This window comes from Poecilia reticulata, chromosome 16 (assembly GCF_904066995.2).
Source record: "Poecilia reticulata chromosome 16, P_reticulata-male-v2, whole genome shotgun sequence".
Classification (NCBI taxonomy): domain Eukaryota; kingdom Metazoa; phylum Chordata; class Actinopteri; order Cyprinodontiformes; family Poeciliidae; genus Poecilia; species Poecilia reticulata.
Window position 1 is genome coordinate 3435941 of NC_088845.1, and position 16018 is coordinate 3451958.

The 16018-nt window shown below is 38.5% G+C and overlaps 2 protein-coding genes across 2 annotated transcripts in view; one reads left to right on the top strand and one right to left on the bottom strand.

The window, feature by feature from the left end:
* Positions 1–5756, top strand: part of LOC103477590 (neural-cadherin) — a 137214-nt gene extending 131458 nt beyond the window's left edge. Inside the window, exons 33-34 of the mRNA XM_008430788.3 lie at positions 47–204; positions 1500–5756. Coding sequence (XP_008429010.2) covers positions 47–204; positions 1500–2180 — 839 coding nt within the window. The 3' untranslated portion in view covers positions 2181–5756. The remainder of the gene's footprint in view (positions 1–46; positions 205–1499) is intronic.
* Positions 5757–8437: 2681 nt separating this feature from the next.
* ccne2 (cyclin E2) lies at positions 8438–15316 on the bottom strand. Its single transcript, XM_008430790.3, has 12 exons — positions 14679–15316; positions 12845–12884; positions 12590–12671; positions 12450–12500; positions 11680–11822; positions 11339–11474; positions 11110–11256; positions 10937–11032; positions 10727–10861; positions 10537–10648; positions 10290–10447; positions 8438–9747 (listed from the first exon to the last, which is right to left on the bottom strand). Exons 2-12 carry the CDS (start codon positions 12856–12858, stop codon positions 9637–9639), a joined length of 1185 nt encoding a protein of 394 aa, XP_008429012.1. The 5' UTR covers positions 12859–12884; positions 14679–15316; the 3' UTR covers positions 8438–9636.
* Between the last annotated feature and the right edge of the window lie 702 nt (positions 15317–16018).

Genomic DNA, 16018 nt, shown 5'->3' on the forward strand with positions numbered 1-16018 from the left:
GTGTGTGTGTGTGTGTGTGTGTGTGTGTGTGCGTGTGTGTGTTTAGTGGTGTTGGTGGCGGTGACCGTTTGGAATCAGAAAGGCAGCCGAAACAAGTTCAGAAAGCGAGGAGTTTACCACATCCCTGCTGAACACCAGAGCTGGGAAGACATCCGAGAAAATATCCTGAACTACAACGAGGAAGGAGGAGGAGAGCAGGACCAGGTACCCAGTCACACACACACACACACACACACAATGCTAAACATGTTCAACCTGCTTTTAAGTTTATACTCGCCTGCTCACAGTCAGAACATTTCAACAGAGAACAAGTTGATCCAGGGCTGAATTGTTCTCTTGCACACAGCTGTAGGAAAAAGTGAATAAGCGTAGTGTGGCTGTGGGTGAAAGTTAAAATATAGAAATAATGACAAATTAAAGGGGGAGTTTTATGTGTTTTACAAGCACAATCAAGAAACTTTGTTACCTGTAGTTGTTTTAGAAATGCTGTATACACTGAAAAGAAGTTTGACTTCACAGTTTGATCCCTTGAAATTGGGCCTCTGTCTCTTTAAGAAGCTCCTACCCTTTCTGATAATCTGGAAGTCATCACAACATCTTTACTTTATAAACGCTTTAACAATGTTTTTATCAGTGTAATATAATGAGCTGAGCAGATGTGCAGATCCACCAACTGCTTAATAATTGCTAGAACAGGTTGGCTGACTGACATCATGTAGCTGCACCTTAATCATAAAATACTTCTGAATTGATGGGGAGTGAATCCAGGACTGGGTCTGTCTCGTTTGGGACACTGGTTGTCATCTGATTCTGGTCATTTTCAGCTCTGATCTGAATCAGAAAATAAATACAAGTCAACACCATATTGCCTTTGACTTATTTACGGAGATATCCTCAATTAAGTATTGCTGCCGCTAACTGAATGAAGGAGGTGCATGGGAGGAGTGATCTGTGAGGCAGCAGCTTGAGAAGGATCTACATGGAAATAGACGCCGTTTAAAGTTTCTCAAACATCTTACCTGGTTTTACCGCTGTTTGTATACAATGGCTGCTGGAAAGAATGAGAGTTTTGTTTATTTACTATGCAGAAATCACTTGCTGAATTCTTGATGGTTGTGCATGAGGCTCTACTAATGCTTTTCAAAGATGTAAGATATAATTGTGCGTCTGTTTGCAGCCTTTTCCACTCTTGAATGTAAACACTGAGTTGGAGGGCGGGGCCAACAGCAGCTTATTTGGATTTGAAGTGACAGAGGACGTAAAGCAGCTCATTCTGAAAGAAGCTCAGAAGTGAGCAAACTCAAATCTTGGTGTCAAAGAAGGATTTTGAGCAACCAACATGTTTTGTATCACCCAGAGACCTATCCTAACCTGTTCAAGGACGGATAGTAAAGTCCTGGTTGTTGAAGTGCATCCAGCAGCTCATGTCTTCAACAGAGCCCTGACTATAATGAGATCTTTAATTCATGGACTACATGTTTTTGGTTTCTTCCCTTCAGAATGCATATGACATCACGGAGCTGAAGCGTCCTCTGTGCTCCAGCTTGTCCCAGTCGTCCTCCTGCACCACCGCCCCACTCATCAAGTCCTCCCCTGGCTCCCAGGAGGAGGTGCATCCATCCGGCTCCTCCTGCAGCTCCGGGGCCCCCTACCTCAGCATCCCGCACCACCACCATCACCACCACCACCATCAGCAGCACACAGCCGGCGCCGGCTACAGCAGCGACGCCACCTACGCCAACTATTCCTCCCACGCGGGCAGGGACACAGAGATGAGCGACACAGGCAGCTGCGTCGACGCTCCGCCCGCGGCGCGCTCGCATGTGGACTTCAAAAGCTACGTGGAGCGAATCATCTGGGAGGCGGACAACGACAGCGGTGCGTTTCCAGCCGACGCCTACCACGTCTGGTGCGTGGAGGGCTCCGGGTCGTCAGCAGGAAGCCTCAGCTCTCTGGGGTCGGCCGTGTCCTGCAGAAGAATGGCTGCCGGGGACAAGAAGGAGGAGGTAGAGGAGGAGGAGGAAGGAGGTTTTGTGTGTGACAGGCTGTCACGGTGGGGGCCGAAGTTTCAGGCTCTGAGTGAGATGTACGACCGGCCACAGCTGGGCCTCACATACAGGGACGCGATAGCCTACATACAGAGGAGCCACAGCCATGACCCGCTGCCTCAGCACCACTAGGGGGAGCCACTCAACCCCGACCACACAGTCCTACTTTGCCTATGGGGTCTGGAAGTGCTGCGTTCACACAACGTCAGAAAACAAACAAGACATTTTCAGGTTATATTCACTATTATGGTCCTGTCAGGGATATTTACTCAGGGGAATAATGGCTCCAAAATAAAATCCTTGTTTTCATACCAGATCAGATTTTCAATTTTAATTTTTTTCTCACTTTGTTTCTAAGAAAAAGAAATAATAATTCAAAAAAGTGGCTTTTATTTCAATCATCTCTTCTGTGAGTTGTAATACAGAGTATTAGAACCAGCTTAAGGTAATGTTTTGTTGAATTATGAGAATATAGTTGTAATACTGGCAGAAAAAAACAATTTTATTAGACATAGCGTCTTAAAGTTGCAATAAAAAAGTTATTTTAGTGACAATTAAAGCTTTAATAATTTGATGCAGATATGTAAAAGATTAATTGTTTTTATTAAGTGAAACCGATACAAAAAAATGATTTCACAAAATGGTCAACATTCCTCATTTAAATTTTTGGGTTTTTTGTGTTGGAGTTCTTATAAGATTACTACAATATTCTCCTAACATCATGGCTGTAGTCTTGTAATATAGTGACTTTATTCTTGTAATAAAGTCATTATAAAATTGTGGCCTGGCTCTAGTATTCTATCATTGAGTTGACCTGAGTTCAAAGTTCAGATAAACAGATGCTGTAAAACACGCTTATCAGGCAAAATGGCTGCCGTGGGCCCGTTGACGTCACTAAAAACTATGAAAACTCAAGGAGTGGTGAAAAAAAACATCACAATTTTCCAAAAATAAAATCTCCATAAACCAAAAATTTTATTAATCATCCAGCTGTAAGTCCCCAAATCTTTCAAATATAAGACCAAACATAAACAAGAAAACTTTGCTTATTTCTGCTCGTAGTTGGTCATTTTATGAAAAGGAGGAATAAAACCAAAGAAACTAGTTTATGAGTAACCAAACAGACACAACAGGGCTCATTTTAAAAGGGATAAACGATTATAAATACCAAATATTAATCCAGTTACAAGTAAAATGTCTATAAATAACAGACTTTGCTTTAATTTGTTCATATTGGTGGGTTTTTTTCTTTAGTGGTGTTTGTGTATTTTAGTTTAGTTTGAATTATGTTCTGGAAAATCTTATCAGGGCTCATCTGATGTTCACGTCATAATAGCTAATAACTTAGTTTCATTCCCAGTTCTTAGGTTTTTTCTGCTGGATGTTTACTTCAGAAACTTTTCCATTTCCTGCTAACTAGCTAAGCTAGCTTAACGAGCAAAACAGCTTGAGAAATTTGACTGATATCAGAAATAACAAATATTTGTTATATTTTATAATAATGATTGGAAAACAATTTAACAATCAAATTCTAATTACATTTAATTATTTTTGCTTTTTCTTCCTCATATTCCTTTCAACGTTCAGAAGCCCCTATAGCGCCCCCTGGTGGCTCCACCTTAAAAAAAACACACTGCTAAGGAGATGAAGGTCTAAGCTGCTCTATGCAGCAGGTTTTAACAGCAGATTTAGCTGCAGAACATCTAATCCAACAAAAAGGGTTTAAATGGGATGTTGTGTGGATGCAGCAGCTCCTCTCCCATGTGTTCACCAGCGTTGGGAGGAATTCAAAGACACATTCAAGGTTGGAGGTTCATTGTGTCGTTGCTCCTTTTTTCAGAGAAGTCGTGCTTCAGAAGTTTGAGGAAGAAAAAGAAAAGCACAGAGACCTCGTTACTGGTTCATTCACCAACTTTACACAGAAACATTTTTCCTCTTCCATTAAAATATCTTCTTTGTGATGATGTTATTCAATTTGTCAGAGGCTTCTGGGTCGCTGTGCTTTGCTGTTTGCGAAATGGGACTTTCAGGGTCAAAGAGTGTTTTCTCTGAAGCAGCACCACCATCAAATGATGTGAGAAACTTTCAGTGGCTGGAGGTCAGAGTGGAAGAATTACACTGCTACACTTGAAATCTCAGAAAACATTAAGGCCTTGAAAATGACTTAAGTTGTTCTTTCACAGCATTTTATTTGAGACTTTTTGGATCGGAAAGCTTTTCTTTTGAAATTTCTATTCAAAATGTCAAACATACTAAAAGTCTTTCCAAGGATCTTTGCAGTTTTTTGTAAATAAACATAGACAAACTTAGATTTTTAAATTCCCAGGTTTAAAAGATGTGTAAACACTCAAAAAAAAGCTTTTAATTTCTCTTTTCTACCTTCCTATTGCACTAGAAGAGGATTCAGTCTTCATGCAGGACAAAACAATCAATTTGAAACAGAACTTTTGTAATATTGGAGGGTAAAACACTTTTTCCACCTTGTAAAATCAGCTTTACTGGTACATTTTTAAATAAGATTATTTTTCTACTCCCTTAAAGAAGCTCATTGATGATCCTCTTTGATGGTTGTTGGTTGTGCTCCGTTGATATGCTGGTTACTTCACTTTTTCCGCCATAGAACTCACCTGTTTACATACAAATTTGATCTTCAAGCTGTTTTGAAATTTCTATTCATTGAAACAAAATCGTAGCAAATCTAGTTTTATATTTATTTGCAGTTAAAGATGAACTTATTAGTCTGCTTGAATGCTTATTGACACAAACCTCCGTTTTGGTTTTAGCACATCTATCAAACAGACACTAGGTGGTGCTAAAGAGTAAGAGACGAAAGAATCTGCTGAGATAAATGTTTAAATGAGAAAAATTAGAAAAACGTGAGGCTGAACCAGATAAAAGTCTACAAATAAATACATACATTTTAGAAATTATTAACCTTCACAAACATGCGATCAATAATTAGATTTAAGATAATCAGTGGAGATAATTATTCATACTTCTAAAAATGTTATTTAAATACACACAGGCTTTATAGTTTATATATGGAACTCTTGAAATTTGAATTTATGACTTCTTGTTTCCAGGAGGTATAAATATGATGTGACACCAGAGCTCTTTTATTTTAACTTTAGCTCTTTAAAATGTGAAAGACAAGCAAACATGTCATTCAAAGCAAATGTTGAATGACATTTGTAAAACATCAATGTTTTACAAAGTATTTGATGAATTTATTCACAATCCATTTATTTATGGTTCCAACGAACATAATGACCACATATAGGTATAGTTTCTATTATTTTTAGCATCTTGTATATTGAACTGCAGAAATTGGTTCAGTTCTAAAAGAACGCTTAAGTATTCTCATATCTTACACTTTAAAAGTCCACATTTGTTGCATTTTCTTTTTGTTTTGCTCTCATCAAAGTTTGCAGATACAATCAAGCAAATCCAGAGTTGGATAAAGGGACTGAAAACAACCCTAATCTCCCATCGACCCTACAGAGGTCATTTAGTGATCACTTCAGAGTCTTTTCACGACTCAGCGCCTGTAAATTCAGCCGTTATCTGGACTGTGGTCGTTTGTTTCAGCTGCATTAAAGCAGACGGTAAATTTGTCGTCCTGAAGGTGAAGAGATAACGAGAAACAGAAATAGACGACTTTATCAGAACAATTGTTTTCTGCACGTGACTTTTTAAAGTTTCTTTGCTATCAAAAACAAAAATGGGTGATTAGTTTAACCCGAATCCATTATCTATCACCTGGTTTTCATTATTCTGCCTGATGAATGTAGATCTACGTGGAGAGGAGGAGAATCAGAGGAAAAAGGTTTATTTTAAACTAATCAACTCAAATGTCTGCTGCCAGTTCAAGGTTTGATGACACAGCTCTCCATTGTTCTATTAAATCTTATTTTGCATTCAAATGTCAGGTTTTTTTTGTTGTTTTTGTGCAGCTGCCAGTATAAAGTTCTTTCCTTCAGATGGTGAAACAGGTTTTGTGTTTCTCTTCTGGTGCCTAAAGTGAAATAGAATAAAAGCAAAATAAGCCCTGAAAGAACTGTGCTCAAAACTATGCATCCAAATGGAGCAACACAGGTGTGTGTGCGTGCGCGTGTGTGTGTGTGTGCGTGCATGCGTGTGTGTGTGTGTTTATAAACTGTCGATGTGAAGCAGATGCTGAGTGAATTCTGACCTCTTCGGTGTTCAGTATCTGTTGTAAATCCAGAGCTTTTTGAGGCGGAGGTGTGAACGTGTTGCATCATTCCTGTAGGTTTAAACCGAGCAGAGATGAACCGTGTAATATGATGTACAAATAAACATTTTATAGCTGCCTATAATGGATTATTCCTTTTGTATGTGACTTTTAATAAAAAAGCCTTTTCCCCGTAAAGTTTGTCCTGTGTGTAGCTGATTATTTCTGTCTGCTTTGATGATTACGGCTCTCTGATGATGATTGCTTAGAAAATTGGAATCATTTTATTCACCTTTTACTATCACACTTTTTCCTTTCACTTAATTTTCCATTGAGGTATTGCACACAGGAAATCTTCCACAGGAAGATAGGGCAAGAACGGGTTAGGGTAAAATTACTTAAATCTGGTTCTAAACTGCGTAGGCCATAAAACTATTTCTGTGATTTAAAAAAATCCACTTTCTAATTCCACAGAAACTGAATTTTGATTGGTTTAAAACTCCATGACACACAAGAAAATAGCAGCTTTGAAATAAATCTCTGTCACAAGATCTTAAATTTATTTTTTAAAATGTAATAAAACAACTTTTGGGGAAAATAAATCTGTGCATGTATAAAAATTCATGTTCTGTTTTTAAAATATGATAAAACATTTTGGGAAACTAAACAGAAGATAATAAATATCAAAATGCATATTATTTAAAAATGGTACATTTGAAATACAGCATTTCAAATGCAAGGGAAAGTTGATAAACTATTGTCTAGTATATGAAAGTATAAGATTTTCTGTCTAAATTAGGTAAAAACTGTTGAAAGTCAGATGTTGTTTGCTCATTTGATTATCACAGAGTTTCTCCACCCTGCATCTAAAACCTGCTCTGCATGTTTTAGATGCAGAGCAGGGGGGATGTGCCTCTTTTTCAGAACAGCTGATTCAAATGATTGCATCACCTCCAAATACTGCAGAAACCTGTTAATCACCCAGAGATACAATTCAGGTGTGTGGCAGAAGGGAAATACTGAAAACATGCAGGACAGGGGGGGCGGTGAGGACCAGGGTAGAGAAACAGACTTATAATTACGGTTCAGTCCTTGCAGAAATTTACATGATATATATTTTAAATACTATGTGTTAAAATACACACAGGTGGAGTCCATTTACTAAATAATGACCCTTGTAGGCGGTTGATTTTGATTAATTTTATTTAGGTTAATGGAGGCGATTTCAGGTTTTAAAATCATGTAATTTTACTCCCTTTTAAACATTTATGGATATTTTTGTTTTGGTGCATCACAAACTCCCAGCAAAATACAGTGAAGTTTCTTGGTTGTAATGCGATAAAAAGGTTTTGGTCATCAAGGTTTGCAGCTCTTTGCTCAACGTGAGCAGATTATCTGAAACCTACTGAGCTGAACCTGAAACACTCTCACACAGATTTGAGTCACAGGAAGCCATTTTTTCACTCATGGAACATCAACGTGTCGCATCTGCAGAGTTTTACTGAAATACTCCTTCAGCGCATGAGTATGGAAATTAGGAGCTGATATCATGAATCATCTGACATAAAAGTGGGACAGAAACTAATCTCTGTACGTTAGTTTGTGAAACTGTGACCTTCACTTCTTACATCTTATGAACTCTTCTGCCATCTTTAACTTGTGCTGCAGCAACATTGTTATGCAGGTTTTTATTCTAGAACTACTTGTTTAAAAAGCCTGTAACTGGGTCACTTTGAGCTGCGGTGGGAACGAAGCCCAACATTCATGTTTCTTCTGCCAGTGATTTATTTTTATTTGCCACTTTTTTCACTCACTGCAGCAGCAGCAGCATTAAAGTGGTGGAATTGTTGTATTTGGGACACTTTTCAAATTCAAGACAAAAAAGGAAGCATGCATTTCTGTAAAGCTTTTAGCCGTCATGTCCAAAACTTATACGTTTAAATTTACAGTAGGCCACAAAATTCATCACAATTAAAAATGCTTAATTAGTTTGTGATTTCTATTCAGGTAGAACTTTAACTGCTCGACAATATTTTTTAAAATTAAATCTGCATATTATTAAGTATGTAGGCTTTTGACTGTTGCTTTATTAGAATGTTTACAATAGTTCATTTATCGTTTTCCATTTTGAAACGGCCTCTGCTTTGACTCAGAAGAATCAGGCATTTTACTCATTTCTCAAAAAACAAAGACCAAAAACACTTTCAACATTTATTTAAAACAATACAAAGGAAATTACAATTTTCTCTGTTTAAATTGCTTTATGTACAAAAACATTCTTTAACATTTATACACAGTTCACATGGTTTGTGTTCACTGCGGAGGTTTACAGTCACAGGTTTGATGGATTTCCATTTTTTTGGCTCACTCCATTTTAAGTTTTAAATTAAGTTCATGTATAGATTTTTTCTCCCTCGTCCCCGTTATATAAAAAAGGCACTGAAGACATCCTTATGTACAACATTTAATGCTGAACCTCAAATGAACAGATGTTATGGAGCAAAACTCATAAATACCTTTTTGCCTTTGGCACTGAGTGACCAGACTAAGTTCAATCAATAAAAGATTTTACATATGAACATGTTTCCTTTACTTACGAAGGCTTATTAATAAATACAAGCACTTAAAATGAAAAAGCAAAAAAAAAAAAAAAAAATTTGCACAAAGGTCAAGTTTTCCAGGAACGTAACAAAAGGTTGCAATAATTATAGAAAATGTAAAAAAAATTTGCCACAAGCAGGTCAGGTGCATTAAACACCTAAATAGGAAAAAAAATAAAAAATTCCTATAATTCTTGTCGCTGTAAAATGCTTCAAAAATCAAGCCGTTTGCTCTAAAGGTGACAAGCCTCCATCAGGACAGATTTACTTTCAGACATAAAAAAAGAGACATAAAAGTGGCACATGTCTAATTGTACCTGTTTAAAATGGAATGACTGTCGTAAGTAAGAACAAAAGCAGGTTTTTCTCATTTCCTGAGAATCAACTGAAGCACCATCAGAAAGCATCAAAGCTTCAAGTTTAAGATCAGCACCAGTGAAACTCCCAGATGACGACGGCTCACATGGAGGAAAGACCAGTTGAGTGAGAACTGTTGTAGCTCGACACCACATTCATTACAAACAAAAAAAAAAAAAAAAAGGAAAGTTATCACAGATTAAATCATTGATCACCAGGTTGATGACTTAATCAATCTGGTGGCTGATTACACTGATGAAGGAACAGATCAGTTTCTTGTCTGATCTGTTAAGGGTGCCAGACGTCAGAGCTTAGTGTTAAAACAACCAAACATAAAAAAAACTTTTGTTCTCCACATCACATGTCGCCGTGACGACTCAACTGTGGCGTCAAGTTGTCCTGAAGAGAGGTAGTGGGTCCTGCTGATGGGGTGTCCAGCTCAGGGACTGGTCGACTTTTCTGTGCTGCTGGGTGGGGTCAGAATCTTCCCCATGGCAACAGGTGACTGCTGACAGCCGGGGCTGTCCATTTGACGCTCCTGAGCTTTTTTCTGCGCAAAGATGGAGGAAAAAATTTATTAAAAATGTGGAAAGAATTGGCTAAGAAAAACTATAAAAGCAGTGCCTACATTAATAAAAAAAAATTCCCCACTTAGACATTTTATTGTTTGATTTAAGTACCAAGCAATCAAAATTATAATTCTGTAAAAAAGTCAAAGTGAAAACTGATTTCTACAAGATATTTAATGTAAATTAAACTGCATCAATATAATACATGAACACAAAGCACTGTTTAATTAGGTTCATCTCTTTAAAGGAGTGAATATCCAAGTTTTTAGAAATAAAATTTTCCTTTTGATATTAATGTTTTTGTCAAAAAAGCAAGTTTTAAAAGCTTAATTGATATATCCTGTTATTTATGGTAATAAACAGCGTTCAAGTGGTCAAAAAGCACTTCAGGATTGTGTTTCTTGGTTAGTTAGGACAGATACTAACGATTCAACAATCTAAATTATTGTCAGTTTATCTTTCTGAATATCACCAAGCAGGTCAGAATATCATCACAGATTGATGAACAGATGCGTTTCCTCACCAGCAGGTCCAGATAGGCCACATGTGTCTGGATGTTGTGCCTGTCGTCGGTTTTGACTTTGGGGAAGTTTTTCAGCTGCGGTTTGGGCTCAGAGCGCAGCGTGTCCATGAAGGGACTCATCCACTGATAACAGGGAACCACGCTCTCCCAGGTCAGGCCTGCCAAACGAAGGCAGAAACTCACTGGTTACGACCTGGAATATTCAGACCCCGCCTGCAAAATGTGCAGAGACCGAGTGGAAACCCACCTGAGACTTTATGAACAACGTCAAACGTAGAGAAGTGACAGAAGGCGGCGGCAGCAAGAACGCTGTAGCTGTAGTCCAACGAACTGATGTCCATCATGCACAAATCTAACAGCTGAAGGAGATGAAGGCAGAGGTCACACTCTGAACATTTAAAACGTTTAATAAAGAGTCTGTGAGGAAGCCAAGATACCTGTGTGATCTGGATGTACGTCTCCTGAGAAAACTGCGGCTCCAGGAAGTTCTCTCCATCCTTCTGGGCTTCCACCTGAACGTACAGCTTGAGCCAGGAGATGGGAGTCTCTGGACACAAGTTCCAGTCCAACGCCTGCAGGAAGACCATCATGTTAGAGCAGAAAAACAACCTCTCCATTCAGACGGGGGACGGAAGCCGCTGCCGTACCTTTAATATATGAAGCTCTGTGCACTGGATGTCCCACACGTCACACGCTTTGTCTGTGACGTACGCAAACTCGAAGATTTTAGGAGGATAAATTTCCTAAAGAAAGAAGCATTTCAGTGAAAACTATTCTGCTAGGATATAAACACCAGAAACAACAGGTAGTGAAAACTAACTTCTATCTTGGAGGCGATGAAGAGGGCTGTGATGCCAATGAGCTGCAGGTAATCTTTGTTCACGTTCTCCTGAGTCAGCATGAAGCGGTCAAAGTAGTCCTGGGCCAGGTATGCCGTCTGTCTGTGGAGGTTGTACACCTCACTCACCTGCACAAAGGCAACAGCATAAAAATCCTACAGATTCGCCAAGAATGTGTTGACATAAACCACTGCTCTGCTTGGTACTCACCTCCAGCAGCCAGTCCAACAGGATCGCCCTCATCTTGGGCTGCAGTTTGGGATGCCGCTGCATGTAGCTCTTATCGTGAACGTACTTCAGCTCCTTGTTGAGCATTTTAATCCAAACGTCGTCTGAACTCGCCCAGCTGGGAAGAGAAACTTTTCAGTCCTTTGCAAACCAAAGCTTATATAGCTTGGCTCATACCATGTGACGAAACCATTCATCCACCCACCCAGTGACCCTGATTACATCAGATCTTACAATGGCATTTTAGATTGTGAATAAACATCCATTTCAATGAGAAGTGCTGAACTACAATGGCCTCATTGATATGCAAAACCCAGGCTTACCTGAGACGAGGGATGGGAGAGGCCTTGATGAAGAGGTTCTTGAACTGGTACTGCTTGAAGCTGGATGGGTCTGAGGGCTCCAGCTCCTTGTGGGGAGTTTCAATGAGAATGCACGGACTGGCTCCATCCTCCGACCAACACGTCTGGAGAAGCAGGAACAGCAAACTTTAAATGCACACCCACATGGGACATTCCAGTGGAAATCAAAAACAAACAAAAAAAACAAAACGAAACAAAAAAAAACCCCAAAACAAACAACAAAAACAAGGTATTAATGTCCAAAGCGTCAAAAAGAAAAAATACATGTGTATATTTTTATAAACTCATAATTTAAGAACAGATATTTTGTTTAAATGAATGTTTAAAGATTTTGTTTTTAAAAACCAATCAAGCCTCATGTGAATTCTGGAGACGTTAAGATTAAAGCTGCTACAAACCCAAAACTAGGCATACCGGTAATTTAATTTTTAGTTAACATAGTGACCTCTTCTGGTAAAGAGGCGGTACTGCATCATCACAGCCTCTCCCAAGTTCAAAACGTATTCCCTTCAGCTAATTTTGTTATAACAAAATAATAATAATTAAAAAAAAACCAATAAAGTTCTTTATTATAATCTACAACTTTATAAAAATGGACATGGAGGAAAAAATATGCAGTTTACTGATGGGAGGGTGCTGCTAAGTGAAGATAAAGTAGTAAAACATCCTGGGCTGAGCTCTTATCAGCTATAAACACACAATCATCTGGAGCTGATGTGCTGCAAACTGACCTGTATTTCATAGTTCTGTTTCTTGGCTGCAGGTTGAAGTTTCTTCTTTGGCTGAGGCGGAAAGCAAAAAAAAAATGAATCCATGTTCAAGTAAGCCAACTATTACTTACTAACTGGATACAAATAAAAACAAGACAAACCTCAGACTTTCTTTTCTTTAGTGGTTCTCGGACTGCGGGTTCATCTGCATTTGAATCCCTGGCTTGAAGCGTGAGGCGACCACTGCGATGAAAATGGATATTTATAAGATACCTTATTCTTAAATTGTATATCAATGACTTATTGATATACAATTAATAAAAACTATTTAAATCTGAAGACAATCTATTTCTATTCAGATTTTTCCTTTTAGCTTCAAAGTTTGAAAATAAGAAACTGAGCTTGTAGGTGCTTACCTGCGTCTAGACATGGTGCTGATTTATTCTTATGGCTCTCCTGGAAATGAAAACAAAAAAACAAGTTAAGATTTGTGAAGAATTGTACAAATATTTACAGAAACTACAGGAGAATTGGACGCTGTACATAAAATTAGGGTCATATTAGGAAGAAATCCTAACAACAAAATAAGCGTGGAGTACTGAAACTTTGCAATCTTTCTCAGATAATTGGCCAAACATTTTAGGGGGCAATTTGCTCTTGATATTAGTCAAATTCAATTAATCAAATTCCTCAAAAATAAGAATTTAAAATCATTTCTGGTCTCCAAACACATTGTGTAGATGTCATGATACAATATTTGAGTTTGATAAAAATCTAAATCAGGATTAGAGTTATGCTTTGATGAATAAATGAGGATTATATCATTCACTCCAATCCCTTTTATAGTTCTTAGAAAAACAGGAGTGGGTCAAAACTAAAAGGGCAGACCTCAAAGAAAAACAGGAAATCTGCTTCAGCTGGTAAAAGCCTAATCGGTGCATCTCTACACGAATCACTGATAAGGCTGCTAAAGGCTTAAATCGTCTAAAAATAAAAAAAGTTAAAAGTTATCAAAATTATGTTATATAAAGCTTGGAAACTTTTGGTTGAGCAGAAGGTTTCTTTAGAAGATGCAGGATGTAGAACTGCTAATTTGAATAGTTGAGTCTGAACTTGGTGTATAATCTGTAGCTAACTTAGGAACAGTAGTGCTAGCTTGTGATTAACAGTACACCCAGTAATCAACTTAACAATCCATCGTTAGTCTACCAACACAGGCTGAAGATGCATATGGAGCTACAATGCCGATCTCCAGCTCATTGAAAACACGTCAAAGTAAATAAAATGCGATGAAAAGAGAGAAACTAGCCGACCAGGTTCTGTGAGCTATCGTGGTAATGAAAAGAGAAGGGGGGCTGACAACTCCCTCCGTTTCAGACAAAAAAAACTCAAAAATACAACATTTCAATTCCAGTTTCTCGGCTTTAATGACGACGCACACGTCTGTAAACATGTTCACTAAAGTTTTAGTCGACAAAACGTCCAAATTATTGGGTTTTAGAGAGGTTTGAAACTCAAAGACGCGCCAATTTCTACAACGGAGAAGCGGGAGGATTTGAGCCCTGCCTCTTCGAAACTACCCCCAAATCTGCGAGGGAAAACTGCGAACGAAGACCGCTAAAGAAGGTTGTTATTAACCTTAGACAATCACCAACAGACAGAGAGGGGGTACGAGAACCTCATATCTGAATACGATGAGTTTTATAACCAATGCAGCGCCAGTAAAGTCGGGTAAACTGCAACCAATGCGAGGCTAATCTGTGGAGGGCAGCTACTGTACTTAGCAAACTAACAGCTAACTAGGTCAACAATAACCGACTAACCCTCCAAAATACAGATAAACTATAAATCATCAGCTTCAATATGAAACACTGGGGAACTATTTTTTATTTAAAATAACCGTTGAAAGGTCAGATCACACTGAAAACCTGCTTTTAAACACACCACCCACACTACTGTTGTTCAACGCTCTGAACTTGCTGTACTTTCAGGACAAAAAATGTTTAACCCAGCAGTTATAGAGCAGATATAACACGATTTATGAAGTTCGTGTAATGCAGCAAAGCTGGAGGTGAAACTAAATGATCAGAGGTTCCTCTCTTGGCCTACTGGAAAGTCACTCAACCTAGGACTTTGCTACAATAATGCAATTTTCCAGCTAATCTGCCAACTAAAAGTGACTTAGCATTCCTGAGCTTGTCGTACAATCATGTATATCAGTAGACCTGCTCAGAAGTTCGGGGACCTTACCTCCTCAGCGAAGAATGAATGAATGCATCAGCTGTGGCGCCGGCGCCAATCCTTATATCCGCATCTGCCTGTCGACGCCAGTGCGCATGCCCGTTCCCGGTTAACACAAACGCGCTAAATGTTCAAATCTGAACTGTGATTTTTTGCAAATGGGCAGCACCGAGCGGGTAAAACCGGTTGCTCTCGCTTTATTTCGATTTATAACGACCAAAAACGACCCCAGAATGAAGCTTAGCGACCGTTTCGTCGTGTTTTTTCCGTGCCTTCGTTGGTTTCTAACGGTCACCGGAGCGTAGCAACGTTTTTAAGAGGTAAACCGGACTTCCCGTTTATCGCGGTTGAATTTTAACGACGCAGAAATCCTTTAAGAAGCGATACACATAGGAATGAGTCAGTATTTCTTGAATTTGACGGAGTTATATTAGATTTTTAAGCGACGTAGAAACTGCTTCCGCTCACAGGTCCCGCCTGTGGGAGGAAGCAATGTGACGTCAAGCCAATGAGAGGGCGAGTAATGACAACCGCGTGGACTGTGTGCAGAATGTAAACAAAGTGAGCACGTGGGGCGGGTGTCAAACAGAAGCTGTGTATCTACTGCTTCAATTTATTTTATCTCAAGTAAAAGTATCTGACCAAGAAATTACTCAAGTAAGAGTGAAAAGTATTTTTGTAAAAAAAAAATAATAAATTTAAAAGTACTGTGTCAATATCAATCAGACGGACCAAAATATAAAGTTATGTTTAAGTTTTGGTATTTTAAATACCTGAATGAAAATGATTCATATAAATGACATAATTACAAAATTTGACAAAAGAAACATTTTCCTAAATCAATTTCTTTTAATGAAAATACCTTATGAAACAAAACTACAGATGTGTATCTGTGTCTGGTGATTTTTTTGTTTAAAACAAACTTTTTTCTCATTCAGTGAAGTAAGTTACCGTGGGGAGATCCATCCATCCATCCATCCATCCATCCATTAATTTTCTTCTGCTTATCCGGGGTCGGGTCACGTAGAGTATCCAGAATTTTTATCCAAGTAAGAGTAGTAATACTCCATAATACAATTACTCAATCAACAGTGAAAGTCTGGGCCTCCGTTCTTAAGCTGCTGCCCCCGCGACCCGACCCCGGATGAAGCGGAAGAAAATGGATGGATGGATGGAAAGTAAAATGTACATTGTAGTAAAAATACTCCTAAAAGTATATCTTCCAAAAGATTACTCACATAAATTTTACTAGTTATTACCCAACTCTGTGTTTGTATATATGTCAGAATATTTGGCTTTTGGGTGGACTTTACAGGTAAACTTAATGTAACCTTCTGAATTGGCACTGA

Coding starts and splice junctions, on each gene's coding strand:
- ccne2 (XM_008430790.3), bottom strand. Junction 11,475..11,679: donor TCTCCCATCCCTCGTCTCAG/GTAAGCCTGGGT, acceptor TTCTCTTCCCAG/CTGGGCGAGTTCAGACGACG. Junction 10,448..10,536: donor CGTTGTTCATAAAGTCTCAG/GTGGGTTTCCAC, acceptor TTCGTTTGGCAG/GCCTGACCTGGGAGAGCGTG.